The sequence below is a fragment of the Oncorhynchus clarkii genome, chromosome 3, assembly GCF_045791955.1.
Source record: "Oncorhynchus clarkii lewisi isolate Uvic-CL-2024 chromosome 3, UVic_Ocla_1.0, whole genome shotgun sequence".
NCBI lineage: Eukaryota > Metazoa > Chordata > Actinopteri > Salmoniformes > Salmonidae > Oncorhynchus > Oncorhynchus clarkii.
Window position 1 is genome coordinate 65,315,586 of NC_092149.1, and position 15,149 is coordinate 65,330,734.

General features: G+C 44.8%; 1 protein-coding gene across 1 annotated transcript in view; it reads right to left on the minus strand.

Moving 5' to 3' along the window:
• The window catches only part of LOC139401342 (carbamoyl-phosphate synthase 1, mitochondrial), an 87,494-nt gene that overhangs the window by 44,511 nt on the left and 27,834 nt on the right, over positions 1-15,149 (minus strand). The window contains exons 18-25 of the mRNA XM_071145662.1: positions 14,608-14,818; positions 10,430-10,628; positions 9,982-10,158; positions 7,646-7,764; positions 4,367-4,508; positions 3,471-3,536; positions 3,077-3,140; positions 2,636-2,817 (exon numbers count right to left, since the gene is read on the minus strand). Of these exons, the coding sequence (XP_071001763.1) occupies positions 2,636-2,817; positions 3,077-3,140; positions 3,471-3,536; positions 4,367-4,508; positions 7,646-7,764; positions 9,982-10,158; positions 10,430-10,628; positions 14,608-14,818 (1,160 nt within the window). The remainder of the gene's footprint in view (positions 1-2,635; positions 2,818-3,076; positions 3,141-3,470; positions 3,537-4,366; positions 4,509-7,645; positions 7,765-9,981; positions 10,159-10,429; positions 10,629-14,607; positions 14,819-15,149) is intronic.

Consider the following 15,149-nt stretch of genomic DNA (forward strand, 5'->3'; position numbering starts at 1 on the left):
TCCGGACAAGAACAATAAATAAAAGTAAACAAGTAATTAAAGAGCAGCAGCAAAAAAATAACAATAGTGAGACTATATACAGGTACAGAGTCAATGTGCGGGGCACCGATTAGTTGAGGTAATATGTACATGTGGGTAGAGTTATTAAAGTGGCTATGCATAGATAATAACAACAGCAGCATAAAAGGCGGGGAGGGGGCAATGCAAATAATCTGGGTAGTCATTTTATTAGGTGTTCAGGAGTCTTATGGCTTGGGGGTAAAAGCTGTTTAGAAGCCTCTTGGACCTAGACTTGGCGCTCTGGTACCGCTTGCCGCTCGGTAGTCTATGACTAGGGTGGCTGGAGTCTTTAGAAAATGTTTTAGGTGGTTGGAGTCCATTTTTAGGGGCTTCCTCTGACACTGCCTGGTATAGAGGTCCTGGATGGCAGGGAGCCTGGCCCCAGTGATGTACTGGGCCGTTTACACTACCCCCTGTAGTGCCTTGCGGTCGGAGGCAGAGCCATTGCCATACAAGGCAGTAATGCTCTCGATGGTCAGGATGCTCTCGATGGTGCAGCTGTAGAAACTTTTGAGGATCTGAGGACCCATGCCAAATCTTTTCAGTCTCCAAGGGGGAATAGGTTTTGTCGTGCCCTCTTCACGACTGTCTTGGTGTACTTGGACCATGTTAGTTTGTTGGTGACGTGGACACCAAGGAACTTGAAGCTCTCAACCTGCTCCACTGCAGCCCCATCAATGAAAATGGGGGCGTGCTCGACCCTCCTTTTCACTGCAGCCGACGTGAGTAAAACATTTAAACGTGTTAACCCTCGCAAGGCTGTAGGTCCAGACGGCATCCCCAGCCGCGTCCTCAGAGCATGCGCAGACCATCTGGCTGGTGTGTTTACGGACATATTCAATCAATCCTTATCCCAGTCTGCTGTTCCCACATGCTTCAAGAGGGCCACCATTGTTCCTGTTCCCAAGAAAGCTAAGGTAACTGAGCTAAACGACTACCGCCCCGTAGCACTCACTTCCGTCATCATGAAGTGCTTTGAGAGCATAGTCAAGGACCATATCACCTGACACCCTAGACCCAATCCATTTTGCTTACCGCCCCAATAGGTCCACAGACGACGCAATCGCAACCACACTGCACACTGCCCTAACCCACCTGGACAAGAGGAATACCTATGTGAGAATGCTGTTCATCGACTACAGCTCAGCATTTAACACCATAGTACCCTCCAAACTCGTCTCGACCCCGCCCTGTGCAACTGGGTACTGGACTTCCTGACGGGACGCCCCCAGGTGGTGAAGGTAGGTAATAACATCTCCACCCCGCTGATCCTCAACACTGGGGCCCCACAAGGGTGCGTTCTGAGCCCTCTCCTGTACTCCCTGTTCACCCACGACTGCGTGGCCAAGTACGCCTCCAACTCAATCGTCAAGTTTGCAGATGACACTACAGTGGTAGGCTTGATCACTAACAACGACCAGACGGCCTACAGGGAGGAGGTGAGGGCCCTCGGAGTGTGGTGTCAGGAAAATAACCTCGCACTCAACGTCAACAAAACAAAGGAGATGATCGTGGACTTCAGGAAACAGCAGAGGGAGCATTCCCCTATCCACATCGACGGGACAGTAGTAGAGAGGGTAGTAAGTTTTAAGTCCCTCGGCGTACACAAACTGAATTGGTCCACCCACACAGACAGCGTGGTGACGAAGGCGCAACAGCGCCTCTTCAACCTCAGGAGGCTGAAGGAATTTGGCTTGTCACCAAAAGCACACACAAACTTTTATAGATGCACAATCGAGAGCATCCTGTCGGGCTGTATCACGGCCTGGTACGGCAACTGCTCCGCCCACAACCGTAAGACTCTCCAGAGGGTAGTGAGGTCTGCACAACGCATCACCGGGGGCAAACTACCTGCCCTCCAGGACACCTACACCACCCGATGCCACAGGAAGGCCATAAAGATCATCAAGGACAACAACCACCCGAGCCACTGCCTGTTCACCCCGCTATCATCCAGAAGGCGAGGTCAGTACAGGTGCATCAAAGCAGGGACCGAGAGACTGAAAAACAGCTTCTATCTCAAGGCCAACAGACTGTTAAACAGCCACCACTAACATTGAGTGGCTGCTGCCAACATACTGACTCAACTCCAGCCACTTTAATAATGGAAAAATCTATGTTAAAAATGTATCACTAGTCACTTTAAACAATGCCACTTAATATAATGTTTACATACCCTACATTACTCATCTCATATGTATATACTGTACTCGATACCATCTACTGCATCTTGCCTATGCCGTTCTGTACCATCACTCATTCATATATCTTTATGTACATATTCTTCATCCCTTTACACTTGTGTGTATAAGGTAGTTGTGAAATTGTTAGGTTAGATTACCCGTTGGTTATTACTGCATTGTCGGAACTAGAAGCACAAGCATTTCGCTACACTCGCATTAACATCTGCTAACCATGTGACAAATAAAATTTGATTTGATATCGTCAAAAATAACATCCCGATATGCAACTATTGATTTCCCCCCCACCACTAATGTGTGTGCGTATACGTGTATGTGTGCTTGTGCGCATCTGTGAGTCTCTGAACGTTCATGTGTGTGTGTTGACTTCTCACCTCTTGCTGTGTGATGTCCAGAATGCGTTCCAGAGTCAACTCTTCAAAGTACAGGCGGTCACATTCGTCAAAGTCTGTGCTGACAGTCTCAGGGTTGTGGTTTACCACCACTGTCCGCATGCCCATCTGACGCAGGGCTCGGATACTGGACACTGCACACCAGTCAAACTCCACACTGCTCCCTAGTGGACAGGAGGGATAACAAAAACGTAATTATTGTATTACTTTAACTCACAACTTTCAAATATTGATTTGATTTATTTTGGTTTGATACATGTAAGTTACGACAAACACACATGACAGAGGAGTTGGCGGCTCGCAAACAGATCTGCTACCATAGAAAAGGTTCAAAAAAAGACCAAATAGAAATATGTCTGCTACCACCAGGCTAGAGTAAACCATTCATTAGTATGTTGAAAATACCATGATAATACATCTCACCAATGTGATAGGGACCACATCCCAGCACCATGACACCCTGGTCCTTGAACTCCAAGTCATGCTCCTGTTGAATGGACACAATGACACAGGTTAGAAAGATTGAAAAAGTATCTAACTAACTTTGACAAACACAATGCATGGGAAAAAAACATTAAGGACTACATACTCATATCTTCTCAAATAAAGGTATTGCTTATACTATTAAGAATTGCAGTGTGTTTACATCCCTCAGCCGTTTACCAAAAAAGTGGCGGGGTGTCCACTTTGTTGTTGTTTATACTGCAGATTAAAACATTTTTTCTAAATCAGGAGCTAACGTACGGCCCCAAAAAATTACTGGACATTGGACAAATACATTATGAATTCACATCGGTTAAGCAGGATAAGGACTCACCTGTCCATGGTAGGTACAGTACAGGTAGTTGGTCACAGCAGGGTACTCTGCAGCAAGGGTGTCAATCTGAACAGAAAAGAAAAACTGATGTCTCCTACAATACAGAACCTACTCATTAGAATACTATGAACAAGGGCCTCCCGGGTGGCGCAGTGGTTGAGTGCCATCAGAGTCCCTGGGTTCGCGCCCAGGCTCTGTCGTAACCGGCCGCGACCGGGAGGTCCGTGGGGCGACGCACAATTGGCCTAGCGTCCCCCGGGTTAGGGGAGGGCTTGGTCGGTAGGGGTGTCCTTGTCTCATCGCGCACCAGCGACTCCTGTGGCGGGCTGGGCGCAGTGTGCGCTAACCAAGGTGGCCAGGTGCACAGTGTTTCCTCCGACACATTGGTGCGGCTGGCTTCCGGGTTGGATGCGCGCTGTGTTAAGAAGCAGTGCGGCTTGGTTGGGTTGTGTATCGGAGGACGCATGACTTTCAACCTTCATCTCTCCCGAGCCCGTACGGGAGTTGTAGCGATGAGGCAAGATAGTAGCTACTACAACAATCGGATACCACGAAAATTGGGGAGAAAAAGGGGTAAAAAAAAAAAAAAAACATATATATATATGAACACGTGACAATGTGATATTTCTGTGCACAATGCTTTTATTTAGTAGGCCAAGGTAAGTCTGAGGGTCTGTCGCTAGGAGAGCAATGTCAGAGAGGTGCCACGTGGAGGTGAGGGACGTTGTTAGCCTGAAAGTTCATTTCAACTCTTGTGGGAAATACTCAACGCGTCCCAGATGACACCCTATTCCCAATATAGTGGACTACTTTTAAGAAGTACACTATGTAGGGTAGTGAAAAGGGTGCCATTTGGGACGCACAACATGGACCAGGACCCAGGGGCGGCTGCTCACCTGTTTCACCCAGGGTTTAATGTTCTGACCCAGCCTCAACACTCTGGCCTCCCCCTCACTGGAGCCAAGGGCCTGGCCCACCTGGCGGTCTGAGAAGCCGTCCTGTTTAGCCTTCAGCAGCAGGGTCTGGGGTAATGTTGCACTGAGGAGAGAAACCAAGATCTGAGCTTAAAGGTTAAATACATATACACACTGAATGTAGCACTTGGAAAACATGTGTGTTGGGCCCCTCCCTCTGCACCAGGTCAGTGATTGGAGCCGTTTAACCCTCTAGTCTAAGCCGGGGGAGGGTTCTACTTAGCTAACATATGAAATTGTTTTAAGATGGTCATACCATGGATCATTAAGCTTTTTGATTTAGAATTTTAGAATAAAAAACTAATAATAAGTGCCATAATAACTAATAATAAGTGCGAAAGTATTCGGCCCCCTTGAACTTTGCGACCTTTTGCCACATTTCAGGCTTCAAACATAAAGATATAAAACTGTATTTTTTTGTGAAGAATCAACAACAAGTGGGACACAATCATGAAGTGGAACGACATTTATTGGATATTTCAAACTTTTTTAACAAATCAAAAACTGAAAAATTGGGTGTGCAAAATTATTCAGCCCCTTTACTTGAACCTTCACCCCAGTCTGAGGTCCTGAGCGCTCTGGAGACGGTTTCTATCAAGGATCTATGTACTTTGCTCCATTTATATTTCCCTCAATCCTGACTAGTCTACCAGTCCCTGCCACTGAAAAACATCACCACAGCATGATGCTACCACCACCATGCTTCACCGTAGGGATGGCGCCAGGTTTCCTCCAGACGCGACTAGGGCTATTACGGTGACCGTATTACTGCCACACCGGCGGTCAAGAAGGCAGTCAAATTCCACGAGACCTTTTAGTCATGGTAACTAGGCTTCTCCAAGCTCTGATGCTGCTGCTTGTCATTAGTAGCCTACTAAACTTGCTAACTGCCTGGTACACAGCACTCTATTGTCCCTCTAATCACTCTGACATCCATGCAAATGTGATCGAAAACCTAATCAAACACTTCATGAGAGCCCATGAGCTCATGTTGCTCAACATTTCTATAGGCTATGCAATTGCAAATTGAGAAAACAAGAGTGATGGCCTCTATTAAAAGGAGGATCCCATCAGATTTCTATAGGCTATTATATTTATTTCTCAACTTTCCTAATATTAAGTACATTGCTTATATTTCCAACAGGAGTAAAGCCTACGTGAAAATAAACCATGGGGAAAAGTGTCCTCCATTCGGTATTTAAGTGCATAGATGACATGTATTTTTTCCCGCTGCCCCTGTTTCGAGACAGGTGAACAATATTCTATATAAAAATACATGTCACATATATTATTTAGTATATGTAAAGACAAGATTAAATCAAGACTACTCTGATGATGACAATATTACCCTATCACTTGTGAATGACATATTATCACTTGTGAATGATGTCCAGAGTAAGGCAAGAAGCAATGCATAACTTTTTTTGCGACTTGTAGCCTAGCCCATAGGCCAATATGTTTTCATTAGGTTTGTATCACAACTAAAGTGGCCAAATAACTTCTTAAAATGTATCCACAATACGGGGGATAGTAGATTGACATAATGAACAGCAAAGCACTAGCCTAAGTACAAAAGCTATCTTGTGTCTTGTGGTCTGAGAGTCCTTTAAGTGGCTTTTGGCAAACTCCAAGCGGGCTGTTATGTGCCTTTTACTCGGGGGCTTTCCTTCTGGCCACTCTAACATAAAGGCCTGATTGGTGGAGTGCTGCAGAGATGGTTGTCCTTCTGGAAGGTTATCCCATCTCCACAGAGGAAGAGTTCCGTCAGTGACCATCGCGTTCTTGGTCACCTCCTTGACCAAAGCCCTTCTCCCCCGATTGCTCAGTTTGGCCAGGCGGCCAACTCTAGGAATAGTCTTGGTGGTTCCAAACTTCTTCCATTTAAGAATGATGGAGGCCACTGTGTTCTTGGGGATCTTCATTGCTGCAGACATTTTTTGGTACCCTTCCCCAGTTCTGTGCCTCGACACAATCCTGTCTATGAGCTCTATGGACAATTCCTTTAACCTCATGGCTTGGTTTTTGCTCTGACATGTACTGTCAACTTTGGGACCTTATATAGACAGGTGTATGCCTTTCCAAATCATGCCCAATGTATTGAATTTACCACAGGTGGACTCCAATCAAGTTGTAGAAACATCTCAAGGATGATCAATGCAAACAGGATGCACCTGAGCTCAATTTCAAATCTCATAGCAAAGGGTCTGAATACTTACGTAAATAAGGTATTTCTGTTTTTAGTTTTTTATAAAATTTGCTAACATTTCTTAACCTGTTTTCACTTTGTCATTATGGGTTATTGTGTTTAGATTGTTACGTTACAGCCTTATTGTTCCTCATCAATGTGGAAAAAGTCAAGGGGTCTGAATACTTTCCAAATGCACTGTATGTCCAGAGAAAAAAAATCTAAAAAGGTAAAGAAAATAATAAGTGAATCACAAGATGTGCTTAAGAGTACACGATGAGAATAGCCCTGGTGGTATGGTGTGTGTTTCTTCTGTGTAGGATTGTGGCCGTTCGTGGGTGTGTATATAGGGACTATCTGCTGGTAGAGTACAGACAAGCACACACACACACACACACACACACACACACACACAACAGCCAGGCCATGGGTTATATGACTAAGGTAATTGACGTGCCTGCTCTGCTCTCCTCCCACAGGGCCCAAAATCTCCTTTATCCCTCCATCGCTCCTCTCTAGCATCCCTCCGACCTGGGCAGAGCCATGGCAGGAGGGTCATACAAATATGAATGGACGATTGAGACGGAGGGTGGACGGAATGAGAGACAGACTGGAGAAGACGATTGGTGGAGAGAGAGAAAATAAGTGGAGAGAGGTGCTAAGACACTTGAGGAGAGGAGGACAGAGACTGGAGGAGAGGTGGACTGTCTGAGAGGAGGGAGTAGGAGTATATTTCTACAGCAGGAGGGATAGAGTAGTGGGTGAGCTGCTAAGGGGCATCAAGAACACATCCCCATTGGACTGACAGTCTCAGTTTAACTGTGCCCTCATAGCATCACCTAGTGGTAGAAGTGTTAAATGCATCAAGTTTTTTTTCATAACAGTGAAATTTGTGAGTTTGTGTGTGTGTGTGTGTGTGTGTGTGTGTGTGTGTGCGCGCATGCATGAGTGTGCGCGTGCAACGATGCATATGTATGTTTGCGTGTGTGTGTGTGCATGCATGCGTGTGTTCCTACCTGTTGAACTGGCTCAGGTGCTGCTCCAACTCTGTGATGCGTCGTAGCTTGTGTAGGAACCACTTGTCTATGGCAGTGAGATGGTGGATGTGGTCTACAGTCACACCACTGTGAAGGGCCTAGAGAGAGTCAGTCAATACAATACGGTTTTACTCATATCACCTTACTTTCTGCTTTACTCTCAACACACACACACACACACACACACACACACACACACACACACAGAGAGAATCAAATCATTCTAAGCACTCATGATAATAACACAATTCAACCTGTTTTAACACCTGTGCTTTTAAATGTGCTACCAACTGCTGGTAAGAACAACCAGTCAATCAATTATGATGAGACAGTCAAGTCTCATGACTGACAAAGTAAGTTGCATGAATATCATGATGATAAAAACACAACCTATTGCAGAACATAAGAAAACATTCAGTTGAGTTGTGCGATGGAGTAATCAGGCATTGTTGAGTGGAGTCCTTCTCATACAGGGAATGATGCAGTGTAATTGTGAGCTGTGTCTGCTGCGGTGCCTTCGGAATATAAAGCAGGGCCCAATGAGGCGTGACGGGCCCAGCTCCAACACCCACACACACGTTCCAGCACTGCTCTGTCTGTTACCTGGGCATGTGTGGGACGCAGTACAAGACAGAAGGACACACGCAGCACTAAGTGGTGCCTTTCAGCCATGTGTGATTCACATGGACAGGCTGTTTAATAGAAGACATAACCAGCTCAAAATGAAATTAGGCACTGAGAGAAAAAAAATGCTGAAATCTCACACACACACACACACACACACACACACACACACACACACACACACACACACACACACACACACACACACACACACACACACACACACACACACACACACACACACACACACACACACACACTGCTGCCAGGCTAACCTTGAGTGTTATTGGCGTCTCATAGCGTGATACGATTGGGCCCATTACTTCTTAATACATCGTACAAGCATCAATCATTTTATCCTGCACTCAATGAAGGAGTCCTCACTCTGTTCCTCTCCCACACATACACCCGGGTTCCAGACTGCCACCATTTGACTTGGCTGTACAAGTTCCATTATTATTTTAATATTGTTTTTATTTATATTTTTATTCTTCAAGCTCTGTCATGTTGGTTGTTGATCACTGCTAGACAGCCATTTTCAAGTCGTGCCATACATTTTCAAGCCAATTAAGTCAAAACTGTAACTAGGCCACTCAGGAACATTAAATGTCGTCTTGATAAGCAACTCCAGTGTAGATTTGGCCTTGTGTTTTAGGTTATAGTCCTGCTGAAAGGTGAATTTGTCTCCCAGTGTCTATTGGAAAGCAGACAACCAGGTTTTCCTCTAGGAAGTTCTTGCCTGTGCTGAACTCTATTCCCTTCATTTTGATCCCAAAAAACTCTGTGGTCCTCGCCGATGTAAGCATACCCATAATATGATACAGACACCACCCTGCTTGAAAATATGAAGAGTGCTATTCAGTGATGTGTTGGATTTGCCCCAAAAATAACACTTTGTATTCAGGCCAGAAAGTGTATTTATTTTTTACTTGAGTGCCTTATTGCAAACAGGATGCCTTATTCTGTACAAGCTTCCTTCTTTCACTCTGTCATTTAGGTTAGTATTGTAGAATAACTACGTTGTTGATCCATTGATCCATCCTGAGTTCTCCTATCACAACCAAGAAAACTGATTTAAAGTCAACACTGGCCTCATGCTGAATTCCCTGGGCGGTTTCCTTCCTCTCCGGCAACTGAGTTAGGAAGTACGCCTGTATCTTTGTAGTGACAAGGTGTGTTGATATACAATCCAAAGTGTAATTAATAACTTCCCAATGCTCAAAGGGATCATCAATGTCTGATTATTTTTTTAACCCATCTACCAATAGCTGCCTTTATTTGTGAGGCATTGGAAAACCTCCCCTGGTCTTTGTGGTTGAATCTGTGTTTGAAATTCACTGCTCGACTGAGGGACCTTACAAAGATTAGGTAGTCATAAAAAACATGTTAAACACTATTATTGCACACTGAGTGAGACCATGCAAGTAATTATGTGACTTGTTAAAAAAATATTTACTCCTGAACTTATTTAGGCTTACCATAACAGAGGGAGTGAATACTTATTGACATTTCACCTTTTCAAAAATGTCTAAAAACATAATTCTACTTTGACATTAGGGTGTATTGTGTTTAGGCCAGTGACACAAAATCTCAATTGAATCATCTTTTAATTCAGGCTGCAACACAACAAAATGTGGAAAAGGTCAAGGGGTGTGACTACATTCTGAAGGCACTGTATGTGGTGTCTCTACCTTGGCCAGGGAGAAAACCCGTGTGCTGGAGGGTACAGCCAGCTCCTGGTGTAGGTCCTGCTGAGCAGACCAAGGCTTGTTGAGGGGCAGGCGGGGCATGAACCCGTCCACAGAGGGGTGGCACATTCTCAGAGCCTTCTGCATGCTCTCCTCAAACGTACGCCCAACCGCCATCACCTGAGAGGACAGGGGGGAGAGAGAGACGTTAAAACTAGAAGATAAAGTGACAGACAGGTTTCATTTAGAGTCATCTCTATCACTCCCTACATCTATTAATGGAAGGTAAACTGAACAGAAGTAAGTCAAGATTAAGTAGGCTATCCCTGAATCCCAAATCAACCCCTAGCTCCTACCCCCTAAGCACTACTTTAAGATATGAGAGGATAAAATAGGTGTGAAAGCAACATGGTAATATCCCCTTGAAGCGGAGCGTGTGTGTGTCCCGTACCTCTCCAACACTCTTCATGGAGCTGCCTATTTCTCGGGACATGCCCTGGAATCGGTCAAGGTCCCAGCGAGGGATCTTAGTGACAATGTAATCCAGGCTTGGTTCGAAACAGGCTGTGGTTTTCTCTGACACCGTGTTCTTGATCTCCGGCAGAGGGATGCCCAAAGCCAGCTTGGCTGCAACAAACGCCAGGGGGTACCTTGAGGGAGCATGGGGAGTGGGTTAGGAGAGAGTTGAGATACTGTTGTACTGCGATACTGCACTTAAGACAGACCCTATGGGTCCTGGTCAAAAGTAGAGCACCGTGAAATTAATATTTTATGGATTACCCTTTGTTTCGGGAGGGGGGGGGGGGTCAGCATTAATATTGTAGCTAGATTGTGGCTTCCATCAATGTAATTGTCTGCATCATTTCCAATCCCCCATATATATTTTTGTAACTATATATATTATTTTAAATATATATTTTATTTATTTTCCACTAACCCTACCCTAATTGGGGTAAACGATTTCGATATATTTTCCTTCTTTATTATAAACGTCTATTTTTGACACATTAATTCTGAATGGTTACAGGGTTGAAACAGAAACAACATTTTAGGCATTAAAACTTCATAACATCAACTATTCTCACAGCTTGCTAAAGCATTTTCAACTGTCGTAGCAGTGGTCTAAACAGTGCACTTCGGTTCCAGGCAAACTCGTGTTTGCTGGGCAACCATTTTTATTTTATTTTGTGAGCGCCGAGGAAGGAATACAGTGAATTTGGAAAGTATTCAGACCCCTTGACTTTTTCCACATTGATGAGGAACAATAAGGCTGTAACGTAACAATCTAAACACAATACCCCATAATGACAAAGTGAAAACAGGTTAAGAAATGTTAACAAATGTATATAAAAAAACTAAAAACAGAAATACCTTATTTACGTAAGTATTCAGACCCTTTGCTATGAGATTTGAAATTGAGCTCAGGTGCATCCTGTTTGCATTGATCATCCTTGAGATGTTTCTACAACTTGATTGGAGTCCACCTGTAGTAAATTCAATACATTGGGCATGATTTGGAAAGGCACACACCTGTCTATATAAGGTCCACCAGTTGTCAGTGCATGTCAGAGCAAAAACCAAGCCACGAGGTCGAAGGAATTGTCCGTAGAGTTCAGAGACAAGATTGTGTCGAGGCACAGATTTGGGGAAGGGTACCTATACATATCAGCAGCATTGAGGGTCCCCAAGAACACAGTGGCTTCCAACATTCTTAAATGGAAGACGTTTGGAACCAGCAAGAATTTTGCTATGAGCTGGCTGCCCGGCCAAACTGAGCAATCGGGGGAAGGGCCTTGGTCAGGGAGGTGACCAAGAACGCGATGGTCACTGACGGAACTCTAGAGTTCCTCTGTGGAGATGGGATAACCTTCCAGAAGGACAACCATCTCTGCAGAACTCCACCAATCAGGCCTTTATGGTAGAGTGGCCAGATGGAAGCCACTCCTCAGTAAAAGGCACATGGCAGGCTGCCAAAAAGGCACCTGAAGGTCTTTCAGACCATGAGAAACAAGATTCTCTGGTCTGATGAAACCAAGATTGAACTCTTTGGCCTGAATGCCAAGCATCACATCTGGAGGAAACCTGGCACCACCCCTACAGTGAAGCATGGAGGTGGCAGCATCATGCTGTGGGGATGTTTTTCAGCGGAAGAGACTGGGAGACATGATGTCCCAGATGTGCTCAATTGGATTCAGGTCTGGGGAACGGGCGGGCCAGTCCATAGCATCAATGCCTTCCTCTTGCAGGAACTGCTGACACACTCCAGCCACATGAGGTCTAGCATTGTCTTGCATTAGGAGGAACCCAGGGCCAAATGGTCTCACAAGGGGTCTGAGGATCTCATCTCGGTACCTAATGGCAGTCAGGCTACCTCTGGCGAGCACATGGAGGGCTGTGCGGCCCCCCAAAGAAATGCCACCCCACACCATTACTGACCCACCGCCAAACCGGTCATGCTGGAGGATGTTGCAGGCTCCACGGCGTCTCCAGACTCTGTCACATGTGCTCAGTGTGAACCTGCTTTCATCTGTGAAGAGCACAGGGCGCCAGTGGCGAATTTGCCAATCTTGGTGTTCTCTGGCAAATGCCAAACGTCCTGCACGGTGTTGGGCTGTAAGTACAACCCCCACTTGTGGACGTCGGGCCCTCATACCACCCTCATGGAGTCTGTTTCTGACCATTTGAGCAGACACATGCACATTTGTGGACTGCTGGAGGTCATTTTGCAGGGCTCTGGCAGTGCTCCTCCTGCTCCTCCTTGCACAAAGGCGGAGGTAGCGGTCCTGCTGCTGGGTTGTTGCCCTCCTACGGCCTCCTCCACGTCTCCTGATGTACTGGCCTGTCTCCTGGTAGCGCCTCCATGCTCTGGACACTACGCTGACAGACACAGCAAACCTTCGTGGCACAGCTCGCATTGATGTGCCATCCTGGATGAGCTGCACTACCTGAGCCACTTGTGTGGTTTGTAGACTCCGTCTCATAATACCACTAGAGTGAAAGCACCACCAGCATTCAAAAGTGACCAAAACATCAGCCAGGAAGCATAGGAACTGAGAAGTGGTCTGTGGTCACCACCTGCAGAACCACTCCTTTATTGGGGGTGTCTTGCTAATTGCCTATAATTTCCACCTGTTGTCTATTCCATTTGCACAACAGCATGTGAAATGTATTGTCAATCAGTGTTGCTTCCTAAGTGGACAGTTTGATTTCACAGAAGTGTGATTGACTTGGAGTTGCATTGTGTTGTTTAAGTGTTCCCTTTATTTTTTTGAGCAGTGTATATAATATATATATATATATTTATAGCCAAGAGGCCCATGATCACTCTGGATGAACTGCAGAGATCTACAGCTGAGGTGGGAGACTCTGTCCATAGGACAACAATCAGTCGTATATTGCACAAATCTGGCCTTTATGGAAGAGTGGCAAGAAGAAAGCCATTTCTTAAAGATATCCATAAAAAGTGTCGTTTAAAGTTTGCCACAAGCCACCTGGGAGACACACCAAACATGTGGAAGAAGGTGCTCTGGTCAGATGAAACCAAAATTGAACTTTTTGGCAACAATGCAAAACGTTATGTTTGGCGTAAAAGCAACACAGCTGAACACACCATCCCCACTGTCAAACATGGTGGTGGCAGCATCATGGTTTGGGCCTGCTTTTCTTCAGCAGGGACAGGGAAGACGGTTAAAATTGATGGGAAGATGGATGGAGCCAAATACAGGACCATTCTGGAAGAAAACCTGATGGAGTCTGTAAAAGACCTGGGACTGGGACGGAGATTTGTCTTCCAACAAGCCAATGATCCAAAACATAAAGCAAAATCTACAATGGAATGGTTCAATAATAAACATATCCAGGTGTTAGAATGGCCAAGTCAAAGTCCAGACCTGAATCCAATCGAGAATCTGTGGAAAGAACTGAAAACTGCTGTTCACAAATGCTCTCCATCCAACCTCACTGAGCTCGAGCTGTTTTGCAAGGAGGAATGGGAAAAAATTTCAGTCTCTCGATGTGCAAAACTGATAGACATACCCCAAGCGACTTACAGCTGTAATCGAAGCAAAAGGTGGCGCTACAAAGTATTAACTTAAGGGGGCTGAATAATTTTGCACGCCCAATTTTTCAGTTTTTGATTTGTTAAAAAAGTTTGAAATATCCAATAAATGTCGTTCCACTTCATGATTGTGTCCCACTTGTTGTTGATTCTTCACAAAAAAATACAGTTTTATATCTTTATGTTTGAAGCCTGAAATGTGGCAAAAGGTCTCAAAGTTCAAGGGGGCCGAATACTTTCGCAAGGCACTATATATATATATATATATATATATATATATATATATATATATATATATATATATATATATATATATATATATATACACATTTTCAAACATTTATAAAAAAAAAAGGTTTTGGCTTTGTCATTATGGGGTATTGTGTAGATTGATGAGGGGCAAAACAATTAATGAATCAATTTTAGAATAAGACTGTAACAAAACAAAATGTAGAAAAAGTAAATGGGTCTGAATAATTTCCGAATGCACTGTATATCGATGTTCTCAGGACCTTTTCAAGTGTCCGAAATCAAAGTGTATTTTTAGTGATCAGGCAGAACAAGCGTCTTACCCGGTGGCCTTGGATGCAAGGGCAGAGCTGCGTGAGAGGCGAGCGTTGACCTCTATGATGCAGTACTCTAGAGAGCCAGGGTGAAGGGCGTACTGGATGTTACACTCCCCCACGATGCCCAGGTGACGCACTACCTTGATGGCCGTCTCACGCAGCATGTGGTACTCCTCATTGGACAGAGTCTGGCTGGGGGCCACCACAATAGAGTCACCTGGGGGAGGGAGAGTGGACAAACAGACCAATGAGAGGATAGATTCTATGTATAGTCACTTTACAAATTACCTCGACTAACCTCTACCCCCGCTTGCCCCCTGTATATAGCCTTGATATGATTACGTAATTTTCTTTAAGGGCTTGTAAGTAAACATTTCATGGTAAGATCTACACCTGTTGTATTCAGCACATGTGACAAATACAATTTAATTTAATTTGATTTAGAGTGGAAAGAATGTGTATGCGTCTGTCTGTCAAAATCAAATCAAATTGTATTTGTCACATGCTCTGTAAACAACAGGTGTAGGCTAACAGTGAAATGCTGACTT